Raw genomic sequence first — 13,700 nt, forward strand, 5'->3', positions numbered from 1 at the left:
AGTTCTATTTTTAGTTTTTTAAGGAGCCTCCACACTGTTCTCCATGGTGGCTGTATCAATTTACATTCCCACCAAAAGTGCAAGAGGGTTCCCTTTTCTCCACACCCTCTCCAGCATTTATTGTTTGTAGATTTTTGTTTTGTTTTGTTTTTTGTTTTTTTGTGGTACGCGGGCCTCTCACTGTTGTGGCCTCTCCTGTTGCGGAACACAGGCTCTGGACGCGCAGGCTCAGCAGCCATGGCTCACGGGCCCAGCCACTCCGCGGCATGTGGGATCTTCCCGGACTGGGGCACGAACCCGTGTCCCCTGCATTGGCAGGTGGACTCTCAACCACTGCGCCACCGGGGAAGCCGGTGAGTTACTCTCGTTTCCATCTGCTCGTCAGAATGTCATTTGCTTTTTATTTTTTGTATGGAACTTTTGACATAAAGCTTCTACATATTGAAATAGTCAAATCTGTTTGCCTTTCAGTTTCTTCCTTAGCTGGTTTAGTAGAAATAATCTTAATGCATTAAGGTAAGTATATTTACTTACGTTTTCTTCTAAACCTTCTATGGTTCAATTCTTAAATTTAACTCTTTAACACATTAACACATTTGTAATTTATTTTTCTATATGGTATATATTTGTGATCTCTCTCTCTCTCTGTGTGTATATTTCCAAATAGTTAACAATGTAGTCTAACATAATTATATTATCGACTACAGTGTTTTTGAACTTTTTTTTTTAGCACTGGAAACCCTTCTTCAAATGATGGTTTCATAAGGTGTGTGGATGTGAGTAGAAGGGTCCCTAGGGGGCTGGACTTTGCAAGTTTTGCCTCCTCACTACCGAGAGGGCTTAAGCAGCAGTCTGAACACCCCCCATCTGTTGGACACCCTCCTGTGACACTGCCTTTCCTGGCTGCCCTCCTTCCTGCGCTGCGGGTTTCTTAACTGCTCCTTCTCAGCCTCCTCTGTGCGCACTTGCTCCTCTGCCCATCATTTGAGGGTAAGAGGCCCCCAGTTTCCTCTCTGGCATCCTGCTCTTCCCATTTGATCCACTGCCTCCCAGCAAACTTTGCCCAATCCTAGGCATTAACAATTCTCAATATTTGATGGTTTCAGATCCTCGGAGCCCTGTCCTGAGTTCCTGCCCATAAACAAAACACCTTATGGTATCTCATTACCACTTCAACCTAAACGTGTTCAAAACTGAACTCATATACCCCCTGGATTCCAAACCCTTCTCTTCCTCTCTTCTTTAACTTGGAGGATGGGGCCACCATCCTCCTATTTTCCTAAACAAGAAACCTGGAAGTTATCCCATGTGTTACTACCTCAATCAGTCGGTAAATCCTACTGCTTCGACACCTTAAATATCTCTTGCTATATTTTCCTCTGTTCCTTTCCATCTATCATTGGCTTAACTTATTTCTAGATTACTGCAGAATCTTCTTACTCTTTTCACAGCTGCCAGTCTACTCCTCTGAAATTTAACTTCCTCACTACCACTACAGTTACATTTTTAAAGAAAAACAAAAATGCTTAAAATCCTTTCTTAGTTCCTAACCACAGCTTTCACAACAGGGAAAAAAAATGAGACTGCAAATAAGACTCCTGCTTTCCTCTCCTTTCTTCCTGCAGCAACCATCCTAGGGCTCCCATCTCTGAACTCGACTTGAAGTTCCTGAAACACAGGTGCTCTCCCAAGAGTAGAGGCCCTGCCTCACACTGCCTTCCCCATCCGGCCCCCCACGTCCGCCTCCAAGTTCAGCCTGGAGGTTCTTCATTGCGGAAGCTTTCTCTGTCCACCTCTCCCACCCCTACCCAAGTCACGTAGCCTTGTGCGCCACTCCCCCGCCCGCCCCCGCCTTTATTTTTCTTCAGAGGAAAACAATTCAGGTCAACAGAGGAAGGGAAAGGGAAGAAAGAGAGATTTTTAAAAGGGGTTTTGGATGCAAGAGTGTTTCGAGTCCAAATCTTGTTGCTTTGGGAAGTACCTTAACCTGTGTATAATGAGGATGTTCATCACACACACATACACACACGCGAGATGGTGTGGAATACATGGTTGGGCAGAATCACAGTCTATTCACAGGTGGCGCCGAGCCTGGCACCGAGCCTGGCACAGAGGGTGGCCCAGAAGAGCTGCTCATCACTAACGAGGGAGCAGCACCTGGACCGCGGGACGCAGAGGGCGCCACGCCACCCGGCGCCGGGATCTCCGCGAGCCGGGGCCGGGCCGCCCCAACTCCGCCCGCCCCGGATGGGGGTGTGGCGGGAGCAGCGACGAGGCCCCTCCCCGCCTGCTGCCGGCCGCTGCCCGACGCTCCCTCGGGCCGAGCCCGGCCAACGCCCAGCCTGCGAGCCAGCCCAGGACGTCCACCTCCACCTTTCCGCGAGCCTCCGTGCCCCCCGGGACCGCCTCGGGGGCCGGGGCCGAGTCGCGGCCTCCGATCCCCAGCCCGCCGTGGCCGTGGCCGTGGCCGTCGCCGCGCGCTGGGCGCACCTGACCGGGCGGGCGGGGCGGCGGGCGGGGCTCCGGGCCTGACGTGGCGGCGGCATGGAGCGGGCGTGATTCATCAGCCGCCGCGCGGGGTCGGAGCGGGGCGAGCGCAGCGGCCGCCTAGGCGCCCGGGGCCGGGTTGCGGTGGCGGCGGCGTCCCCTCCGGGCCTCGCGTGCGCTCCCCTTGCTGTCTGCGGCTGGCCCCCGGCGAAGGTCAAGATGGAAGAGATCCTAAGGAAGCTGCAGAAGGAAGCGTCCGGGAGCAAGTACAAAGCCATCAAAGAGAGCTGCACCTGGGCCCTGGGTAAGCGCGCCGAGCGGGGCGCGGGGCGTAGGGCACCTGCCGGTGGGTCCTGCTCGCCACCGCCGGAGGGTCGCGCGGGCTGGCTGCAATGGACCCTCTGCGTGGGGGGCTTTCGCTGAGCATCTGTGACCGAAGCATTTCGCGCAATTGCTAGAGTTGCCTCGGTAAACTGATGTGTGATATGCGAATTTGGGTTCGGGCGTTGACATCCATCTGCCTCCCCTCTGGTCTCTTTATCTTCTTCCAAACCTTAACGGGGAAACGCCGTCCTCCCCTGCGGGCGGTCCCTTTCTTCAGATCCCCAGCACGGCGGACGGTGGTCACCCATCTCCGAGTCAGGACCGCAAGACGGTGGGAATCCAGGGGCCTGATTCCGAAGCGCCTGTGGGCAAGAGGGAAGTTGAACCATCAACCCCGATCTCAAAACCTTGGCGAGTGTAACCGGGAAGGAATAGCTTATTTAATTTGATTTTCCTGATAGAGGCCAGCTTGTTAAGTATCAGCCTTCATGGTTATTCTACATGAAGAATAACGTACGGGTGGGATGGTGTTGCCTCTGCAATTCTGTTGTCGTCTGCCTTTCAGACAGGTGGGATTTTAGATTTGTGAGCTGTGCAAGCATTGAAAGAAGTTCCAGGTAGCAAATGTGTGTTTCCCATCAGACTCAGGTTGTAGAACTCAACCTCGGAGAAAACTGAATGACATTCCAATTAGGCAAGACCGTGGGAAATCAAAATTGTCTGGGTGGGAATGCAGAGGGATCAGGAGCATGCTTAGGTGACAGAGATGCTTTAGGAGAAAAACAAGGAAAGGCGAAGGAGAAACCAGGGCAGCTCTCTTGGCCTCTGGCCTTGCCCAAGCCTGCGTGTGATTCCTCAGTTGCCACTTAATTAAAACATACAATTGAATCCCTTTCTCTCTCAGCCAAAGAGCCATCAGTGCTTGTCATGACACTGTACTGTGGTACAGCCTGAAAAGAGATAGAGAAGGGCTATTAGCAGGTTTTTCACTAAATGGAGAATGCTGATGGTGCTTTCGGTGGTGACTCGGTTAATATTTAGAAGGTCTGAATTCACATATGTGTGAGCGTGTGTGTACAAACAATCACAGCCACATCATTTTTTTTTTATGTCTGCCTATCATCACAAAATTTCCTAGAATGTTGTCTAGGAAGTTCATCTCATAGGCAGAATCAGAACTTGACCATTTGTTTACTGTTAGAGGAAAAAAAAGATGGACCAGGTACATAAGTGAGAAGCAAGGCTCTTAAAGCCACAGTACTATTTTTGCATTGCCATTGTCATTCAGCAGAGTGATCAGGGTAGATTCTCAAATGCCTCTAATGAAGGGTCACAGATGGCCGGGTAACATAATAAAGCAGGGCCGACTGCACTCTAAACATGCTATTCCTTGTACTTATTATTATTTTTGCCGTAAGTTAAGCAGATTTAATTAACAGGGAGGAGGAGAGGAATCTAGTATTTTTAATTTTAATGTTGATACTCAACATCTTGTTCAGTTAAAGTGCAGTGTTGCCTAGTTTAGGTCCTTGAAGTGACCGGGAAGCCCAGAGCTGAGGCAGGTGGATGATCTGAGCAGAGCCTGGAGTCCAGCCTGCCTGGAAGAGTAGATGTGATTCTTTTCCCAGTGGCTGTTCTTCATGAGCAAGAAGGGATGGGAGCTCATAAAACAGTTAAATAACAGCGCGGGGAATTCCTTGTGCAGGTTGGAATGAGTGAACCAGGAAAAGAGATCAAAGAAGAGGGGATGAATGTGGGGTCAGGGGTGTGCTGGGGGGATTGGTGTGAGCTGGTGGGGCTTTTGAAGTAAATTGGACTTGGAGAATGGGTAAGCTGTGGGTGTCTTCTCTTCTTCACTTATGTAGCAAAGATTTATGAAGACCTCCTCTGTACTGAGCAGTGGGGATAGAAAGATGAATAAAATGCTCTCTCCCTATAATTAGTTTGTTAGAAGGGTATGTTGGAGGGAGAAAGAGGCAGAAACAAAGACATGAAGGTATGGTTTCCTGTTCTCTTTCCCACTCCAGTCCATTTTCCACTGTTCCATCTTTTTTTTTTTTTTTTTTTGCTATAAAATGCTTTTCACTCCTCAACCCCCATACTTTTTTTTTTTTTTTAGAGTAAAGTGTGAATTCCTTAGAATGCTCTTTGGAATCTAGCCCCAGCCTTCTTTCCCATCGCCCCCACAGCAAGGGTTCGTCGGTCCCCAGTAAGCCATGTACTTTCTTGTACATGCCGTGTGCTGCCCACTTCTCTGCCTGGGCTTGTGCTCGCCCTTCTGCCACAGCTTCCCTTTCCAGAATCCCAAGGCCCAGCTCACATACAAAGCCTCCCCTGAGCTCTGCAGTCGAATCAGTTGCTCCTCTGGGCTCTGAGCCCTGCTCTCAGGACCCTCGTATAGCACCTGCTGCTGGGGATTATAGTTGGTTATGCACAAAGCTACTCTTTGAGGGGCAGGATGATTGAGAAATATACTGGATTCAGGAGACCAAAAAAACGGATTCAAGCAGACTTAAGCAAAATAGAATGTATTCACTCTATGAACTAAATACCCCTTGGAAGGCGAGCTATAGGTTGAGTTTGGTTCAGGAATTAGATACTGTTTCAAGGACCTCGCTGTGCTCTTTTGGGATGATGAACACTCCACAGCTTTGGGTTCATGAATCAGCACACTTAGACCATCTCAGGAGAGAGGGATCGTCTCTGACTTAGACTATCATGGGAGAGACGGGTCATCTTACACTTGGGCCATTATAGGGAAGAGGGGTCACCATGACATGTAGACCATCCCAGGAAAGAGTCATCTCTTATCAAACGTACCATTGGAGAGAGGGGTCATCTTCACCCTTATTCCATCTCAGAAGAAAGAGCTCATCTCCCGCTTGGACTATTATAGGAGAAAGACATTTAGACCATCACAGGAGAGAGGAGTCATCTCCCATTAAAACTGTCATAGAAGAGGGAGAGAGAGTATCTCCACCTTTAGGCCTTTACAGGAGAAAGGGGTCATTTCCCACTTGGCCTATCATGGGATCATCTCAAGAGAGTGGGGCTCTTCCAGTCACTCCCACCCAGTCCTTTGTGTCACAGTTCTCTCTTTGTCCTGATGGGTTGAGTATGTATCCCTGAACCAGTCCTCTGGGCTAGCTGGCTACAAGGCCCAGTGAACTCCCAGAGTCAGGGAAGGATGGCTTCCTCAAAACAAATTAGGGTTTGCTGCTTCAGAGGCAGTGGAGTGGATGCCAGTCAACCAAAGCAACAAATGTCTACAGTGTAGACGTGAGCTTCTTGAGCATAGGGACTGTTGCTTATGCTTGTCTGTGGCTTCTGCACCTACAATATGAGAGGCATGTGTTCAGTACATAAATAAATCAACGTGTTAATGTCTTATTTGGGTTTTAAGTGATATTTGTCTTGTTTTCTAGTTATATATGCTCATTTTAGAATATTGAAAAATATTCGAACACTATAAAGAAAAAATTAAAATCACCCATAATGTCACCACCCAGAGAAAACACTAATCACATTTTGGAGTATTTCCCTTCTGCAAAGGGTTATACATATATGGCAGATTGTTACTTGTTTTTTAACTTCAGCTTTTCTTCTACTTTATTATTAATATGTCTCTGAAAATCAGTTTTCTTAATGGCTGCATAATAACGGGCAAGGAACATGTATGTACTTTTTCTCTATTTTAAGCTATCTAGGTTAGATACTTTTGTCAGTGAGGAAATGGTCTGACTAAGGAATAGAAAAGAACAAGGGACTGAGTCAGCGTGTGGAGAGCCTGAAAGAATAGCATTCTCCCTCAAGCACTGGCAATCCTGGAGGTTTGGGAGCTGGGAATGGCAGGATGAAATAGAAAGGCAGAACATTAGAACTGGACCATGTCCCTTTTAGAAACTTTAGGTGTTTGCCTATATCAGGGAGCTCCTGTAGAATGGATTTGGAAAATGGAGAAGAGAAAGAAAATTAGTAGCCTGAATACCAAGTAAGAGAAGAAGGATGGTCTATCTAACCACCATCCTTCCGTCTCTCTCTCCACCCGCTTTTCCTTCCAGCCACAGCATCTGTTACCTTCACAGCTAACCTTCTTAAAAAGTGAATGTAACTAAACATACTGTATGGCACAGGGAAATCTACTTAATGCACTGTGGTGACCTAAATGGGAAGGAAATCCAAAAAAGAGGGGACATATGTACATGTATAGCTGATCCATTTTGCTGTACAGTAGAAACTAACACAACATTGTAAAGCAACTGTACTCCAATAAAAATTAATAATAAAAAAAAGTGAATGTAGTGATTGTGTCCACATCCTCACTTCCTGCTTACTTTTCAACTCACTGCGATCTGACTTTCTCCTCTGTTCTTCCACCGACTGAAGAATAAGGTACCCAGACCTCTGTCTAGCAGACCATTCTCACATCCCTCTTACCAGGCATCTCAGCCACACTGGGCCCCCACTTGACCTTGGCCTCATGCCCGCACCCCGTCTGTTTTGATCTGACCTCTTGAGCTGCTCTGTCCCCTTTGCAGCTCCGGCCCCTCCCCAGCCTAAAAGTTTGCGTGTCCCAAGAATGAGCCACGAGGGCTTCCCTGGTGGCGCAGTGGTTGAGAGTCCGCCTGCCGATGCAGGGGACACGGGTTCGTGCCCCGGTCTGGGAAGATCCCACATGCCGCGGAGCGGCTAGGCCCGTGAGCCATGGCCGCTGAGCCTGCGCGTCCGGAGCCTGTGCTCCGCAACGGGAGAGACCACAACAGTGAGAGGCCCGCGTACCGCAAAAAAAAAAAAAAAAAAAAAAAAAAAAAAGAATGAGCCACGAGCTCTCGTCTCTCACTCGCTGCCCGACTGGAGTTGAACACTTTCAGAGCCACAGCTTCAGTTTCTGAGAATGCGATGCCCACATTTACATCCCTGGGCTTCACCTGTGCTCTGACATGCCACCCCCGATGCAGCTTCCTACCTGGCGTCCCTTCTGGAACAGGATGGGCTCATTATGGCTGCTCTGTGACTGCTTTTCTCTTTTCCCTTTCCTCTAGCTCTCTGTTAGCACTTGCAGAGTTGGGCACTGTTGCACATCCTGAGTTGAATATAAACCCTTCTGTGTGATGAGGAAAACCACAGCGATTTGGTTGTTCAGCGTCAGACCCTCTTCTTGGGAAACAGCGTCAAGTTGTCCTGGGCACTGGCTCTGCCCTGTTGACTGCTGGCCTGGACTCACCCATGAGATGCAGACTCACTCCCTGCATCTGCATCTCAGGGTTTTGTTTTCTCATTATCCTGTCTCATCTTAAGAACTGACTTCAGTCCTTCTAATTCCTCCCTGGGCCTTGTGACCACAGCATCACCGACCGTGCTGATCCATCTTTCTATTTTGCTAACTGTCTGGCTTACACCCACTGTTTTGCCCCATGGACCACAGCGGGCCCAGACACTATCATCATGTTTTGGCCTGTTCTTAGCCCTGAGTCTCAGGGGTACATTTGGTGTCCACTGTTCCCTCTGATCTGTTGGCAGGGTGGGGAGAGATGTTTCTCCTTCCCCAATAAAAACAGTTCAGGTCGACAGGGCTTGTTGACTCTAAACAGTGAAGAGAGAAGGCAAGAGTTTAAACAGAAAAACTGGAGACGGGTTGGAGTGTGTGATGTTGTGATTTATAATAAGAAATATATATATTTGGTCTTGGTCCCTGTTTCTGGCTCAGAGCTCCTAAAACCCTTGGAATTTCCCAAGTGAAGGGAGCTATAGAGTCATTTGTTAGGTTAATGAAGTGATTGTTGGACCACACATACGGATGGGGGCTGGCTGCCAGGAAACCATCCTTTTCAGTCCCACCCCCTGACCTCCACAGAGGGGAGAGGAGCTGAAGATTGAGTTCAAACACCAGTGGCCAATCAATCATGCCTATGTAATGAAGCCTCTGTAAAACCCCCAAAGGATGGGGTTTGGAGCACTTCCCGGGCCGATGAACACAGGGACATTTGGCGAGAGTGGTACACCCAGAGAGCAAGGACTCTCTCTGCCCTTTCTCCACACCTTGCCTCATGCATCTCTAGCATCTGGCTGCTCCTGAGTTATATCCTTCTGTAACATACCAGTAATCTACTAGGTGAAAGTTCCTCTGAGGTCTGTGAGCCATTCTAGCAAATTAATTAAACCCAAGGAGGGGGTTGTTGGAAACTTTAATTTCTAGCCAGTGTGTCAGAAGCCCAGGTGACAACCGGACTTGAGATTGGCATCTGAAGATGGGGTGCGGGGGGTGTTATAGGCTTGTAGGATTGAGCCCAAATCTGTGGGATCCGATGCTGTCTCCAGTTCGTGTCAGAGTTGAGTTAAATTGGAGGACACCCAGCTGCTGTCAGGGAATTGCTTGTTGGTGTGGGAAAACCATCCCCCCCCAACCCTGATGCGCACGCGCACACACACACAGACACACACGCACATATTGGAATTGGGTGCAGGATTGTTGGAGCTATTGAAATAGAACAGTTATTATTTTTGAAGAGAACAGTGAATGTTTCATTATCTCAACAACTGGAGGCAGCAAGAGGGTGAATTTTACCACAACGATGGTAAAGTACTGAACACCCACGTCAGAGTTATGAGACTTGGGGGTGAGCCTCCCAGTCAGTATCCCTAACTATAGTATGATTTTTAAAAAGTTTCATCTGCCATGTCATAAATGTGTGTGAGATGAGCTGTTGCATAAAGTGCTTTGTGAACTTGAAAGTCTCTCACAAGTATAAGTTATTATTTAAGGGTATTAAAATGGTATTTTCAAGGAAATAGCTTTTCTTTCTCTATTGTTATTGCAAGAATACAACATTTTTAGCCAGTTGTAACTAGATTAAATTGGCACTCTGTTTCAGGTTAGGAATTTAACTATTTATTCTGTCTCTAAGCGAAATGCGTCCTAATCTTTAAGCTCTGAGAGGAAGTCTTGTGGGCGAGCAAAGGAAAAGGATTTTTAAGTATGGATGATTTGCATGCAGATATTTGAGAACTGGCTATTTATAATTATAGGAATTTCCAGAGGGAAAAAAGAAACTAACAGTGAAATTTGTATACATTTAAATTCTCAGTCTTTACATATTTATTTTTAACTTTGTAATTTTCCCTTTGCAGAAACCCTGGATAGTGTGGATACCATTGTCAAGATCCCTCCACACTTGCTGAGGTAAGGAGACTGGAGTTGTGTAATATAGTGGAAGTAAAAATTGCCCGCTATGCTTTCCTGAAGGGCCAGAAAACCTCACTGGTTTATAGCATTTTACTTGCTGACTGGTGACTTTTTTTGCATCAGTGAACTGGGATATTTCATGAGGTTAGCATGATGGGAAGCTGATTGCACTGATTTCTACCTGTCTTGGAGTGAGTGAAGTCAGTAATCCAAAGGAACCAGCTGTGGAAGTCAGGGATGAAAGGATAAAATTGGTCAAGGAGAGAAATGACCAAAATCTAAGTGAGGATGTGGACAGTGGACAGAATCTTCCACTGTGAGTTCGGAAATGGCGCCCCCTTAGTGGGAGAGCAGCCCTGCACCATGTGGGTTGGATTTAAGCTCTCACTGGCCCCTTGGTTGGACACCATCTCACAAACTCTATAGGCATCAGCAGCAGCCCTGAGACAGTGAATCTATTTCCCCAATTCCTCAACTTCCCACTCCCCACCCCGCTCCACAATCATGAGAGAAATACATGCTTTTTGTGGAACTTGGGAAAGAGCAAATAAGAAAGTTACCCATAATTACACCACCTAAGGATAACCACTGAACACGGCTTAATAGATTTTCTTAATAGACTTTCCCCCCAGCACACATACAAATTAATATGAAGTTTTATTTACAAGTTTGTTTCCTGCTTGTTTTTTTGGTCAGCACCATATGAAGAACATTTTCTAATGTCAATATATGTCCTTCAAATTAAAATATTGCATATATGTCCATTGTATGGCTGCTGCAACAAATTATTTCACAGTTTTCTTATTGTTAGACATTTGGATCGTTTCCAGATTTTTCTTTGAGATTATTAAAAACAGGGCCTCCCTGGTGGCGCAGTGGTTGAGAGTCCGCCTGCCGATGCAGGGGACGCGGGTTCGTGCCCCGGTCTGGGAGGATCCCACATGCCGCGGAGCAGCTGGGCCCGTGAGCCATGGCCGCTGAGCCTGCGCGTCCGGAGCCTGTGCTCCGCAACGGGAGAGGCCACAACAGTGAGAGGCCCGTGTAACGCAAAAAAAATAAATAAATAAAAACAATCTTTTGTTGCATATAGTTTCTATATTGTCAGGACCCTAATTTATTAGGTATGTTCTCTCTTTTCAAGTAGATTGAACAAGAGTTATGTTTCTGTCTTTTTAAAAAATGTATTACTTCTCCTGTAGTGTCTGCTACAGGCTGATATATTGTAAGGTAATTCATATGTTAATCAAACCAAGTGTACTTTTGTGGGTATAAAGCTTCTAAATGGGTAGAATGTCTGGCAGCAACATTCTTGCCCGGAGGAGGTATATTCCAGCTGGGGTATCCATGTGAAAACACTCCAACAGATACGAAGGCATGGATGGTTTAAAGGAGATGATTTTCCAATTTCTGCAGGTACCCTGTCTTAAAATTATTTGCTTCAGAACTGATTTTGCCACGTCTCCTTTTCCATTTCACTTCTTAACCTTCTCCTGACAAAGGACAGCTGTTACCCATCCCATCCCGCATCTGACTGTGGTGTGTTTTCCTGGGGTGCAAAACCTTCTTCCTACCAACAAAGGACTATGAAAATATTAGTGTCTGTGTTTGTTGATAAAGGGGATGAATACAATGATCAGGGCACACATCTTTTTGCAGGTTAGTTTTCACTTCTTGGCTTTCAACAAAATTGAAGGAGGACCTAATCTAGTTATGAGATAATAGACAAAAAGATTTTTTGATGATAAATCTCCTTCATTCCTTTCTTATATAAAAAAGGTTTCTTATTGCTACGTCTTTAAACATGGGAAAAAAAGGTATGGAATTGATGTTAAACCCCACCTTATTTTAGCAATAGAGAATATTCATCTATAGATATATGAACTAGTTGAGAAAAATAAACAAGCCCTGTCCATTTCTTTAGAAATACATTTCCAATAAAATTGTAATTTCCATGTTAACTGTATTAACATTCTTATAATTATTAATGTTGTTTGGACCAGTCATTTGCATCAGAAGAAAATGGAGCACTTTTAAGCCTTATAGCCACAGGAAATTTTTGTTTGTTTGTTTGTTTGTTTTGCGGTACGCTGGCCTCTCACTGCTGTGGCCTCTCCCTTTGTGGAGCACAGGCTCCGGATGCGCAGGCTCAGCGGCCATGGCTCCGGGCCCAGCCGCTCCGCGGCATGTGGGATCCTCCCGGACCGGGGCACAAACACGCGTCCCCCGAATCGGCAGGCGGACTCTCAACCACTGCGCCACCAGGGAAGCCCCACAGGAAATTTTTTTAAATCACTTTATACACATTTTTGTTACCGAGAAATATAATAGGGAGATTAATAAAATCAAGTGTTAAAGCATGTTATATCAAGAGAAAATTCTCTGGTTGGGGGTGGGGATAAAGTGGAAATACAAGTTCCAGGAGACAAAAGAACAATACAGCCTTTTTTACTCTAAAAGAAGAGTTTGTTCACGTATTTTTTGATGGATGAAGGTGGTTTTCAAATTGATGTGGTATTTGAATTTCATTAGATACCTTGAAATGAGTGATATGTTTTAATTAAAATTTTACTAATTCCAATATGCCAGAATTACAGTCTTTGCAGTTAATTAAAATTATGGTTGAGAAATTTAAATGTCAACTTAAAATGTGTGAAAAATGGAATTTTAAAATTTTCTTAGTGTCTGTATGAGTGAAAACATTTGATGACACTGCTCTAAAGGTTTTTTCTCTATCCAAAGGGTTGTTGAAGCTACAGTGAGACTTTCTATGGTTTTGGGTCTCTGATAAGGTTTGCCTTCAGTGTTAGGGGCAGGAAGGTGATAATGGTACCAGTAGAGGCTCCTGGTACAGTGCCTGGGAATGTTCATCAAAAGACAACTGGCATTTTCCAACTCTAGGTGTGTGTGTGACCAAATGAGTTGGAGAAAGTACAGTGTTAATGGGCTGTGTTTGATCCTATTTAGCCACTGAGCGTTACTTTTGTCCATGGTCTTGAGCTTTACCCCAGAGCCAGCTGGCCATCTTGTTCAACCATAGGAGGTAATGACAAAATTGGTGGGAAAGTTGCTGGATGAGGAACCGCGGATGAATATGAATATATATATATGTGTGTGTGTGTGTGTGTGTGTGTGTGTGTGTTTACATATCTTCACCATTATTAGAAATATGATTCAGAGTATTTGTCCGAATGATAAAAAGCTGGTGATGTCATTCTGTATATGGAGGAATGTGTGTCATTGTATTCCAGATGTGCGACAAAGTCCGTCAGGCATTCTTGTACAGAGAACTGAATGTATGGATGAGACATAGCAGATTTAAGCCTTGCACTCAGTTTTATATTCTGAGGGAGGAGAATGAAGACAAATGTATCTGGAGAACACTGTTAAGAGGCACCAAGTATAAATTTATTGTAGAATTTTATGCATATCAGAAGGTTTCAGTCTGACTGTGATTTGTAATATTTGGGAGCCCTTCAAAGCCTTTTTTAGGGTATAGGAATAAGCCATAATTAGAACAAAAACGAGCTATTGAATCAAGTCTGATTGCCTATTTCATTTGATATCAGGGAAGTGATATAATAAGAACATACACCATAGTGGACTTTCCCCCTCTGTTTTGAATCAGTTTTCCTTTAATCCTTTGATTCATCTTCCAGGCTTTTTTTTTTTTTTTTTTTTTTGCGGTACACGGGCCTCTCACTGCTGT

General features: G+C 45.7%; 1 protein-coding gene across 1 annotated transcript in view; it reads left to right on the forward strand.

The window, feature by feature from the left end:
* Window positions 1-2,706: 2,706 nt before the first annotated feature.
* The window catches only part of ARFGEF3 (ARFGEF family member 3), a gene marked incomplete at its 5' end in the record, with an annotated part of 187,936 nt that continues 176,942 nt past the window's right edge, over window positions 2,707-13,700 (forward strand). The window contains 2 exons of the mRNA XM_081250676.1: window positions 2,707-2,791; window positions 9,940-9,991. Of these exons, the coding sequence (XP_081106802.1) occupies window positions 2,707-2,791; window positions 9,940-9,991 (137 nt within the window). The remainder of the gene's footprint in view (window positions 2,792-9,939; window positions 9,992-13,700) is intronic.

Source organism: Mesoplodon bidens, assembly GCF_964165515.1.
Source record: "Mesoplodon bidens genome assembly, chromosome: 12".
NCBI classification, from domain to species: Eukaryota; Metazoa; Chordata; class Mammalia; order Artiodactyla; family Ziphiidae; genus Mesoplodon; species Mesoplodon bidens.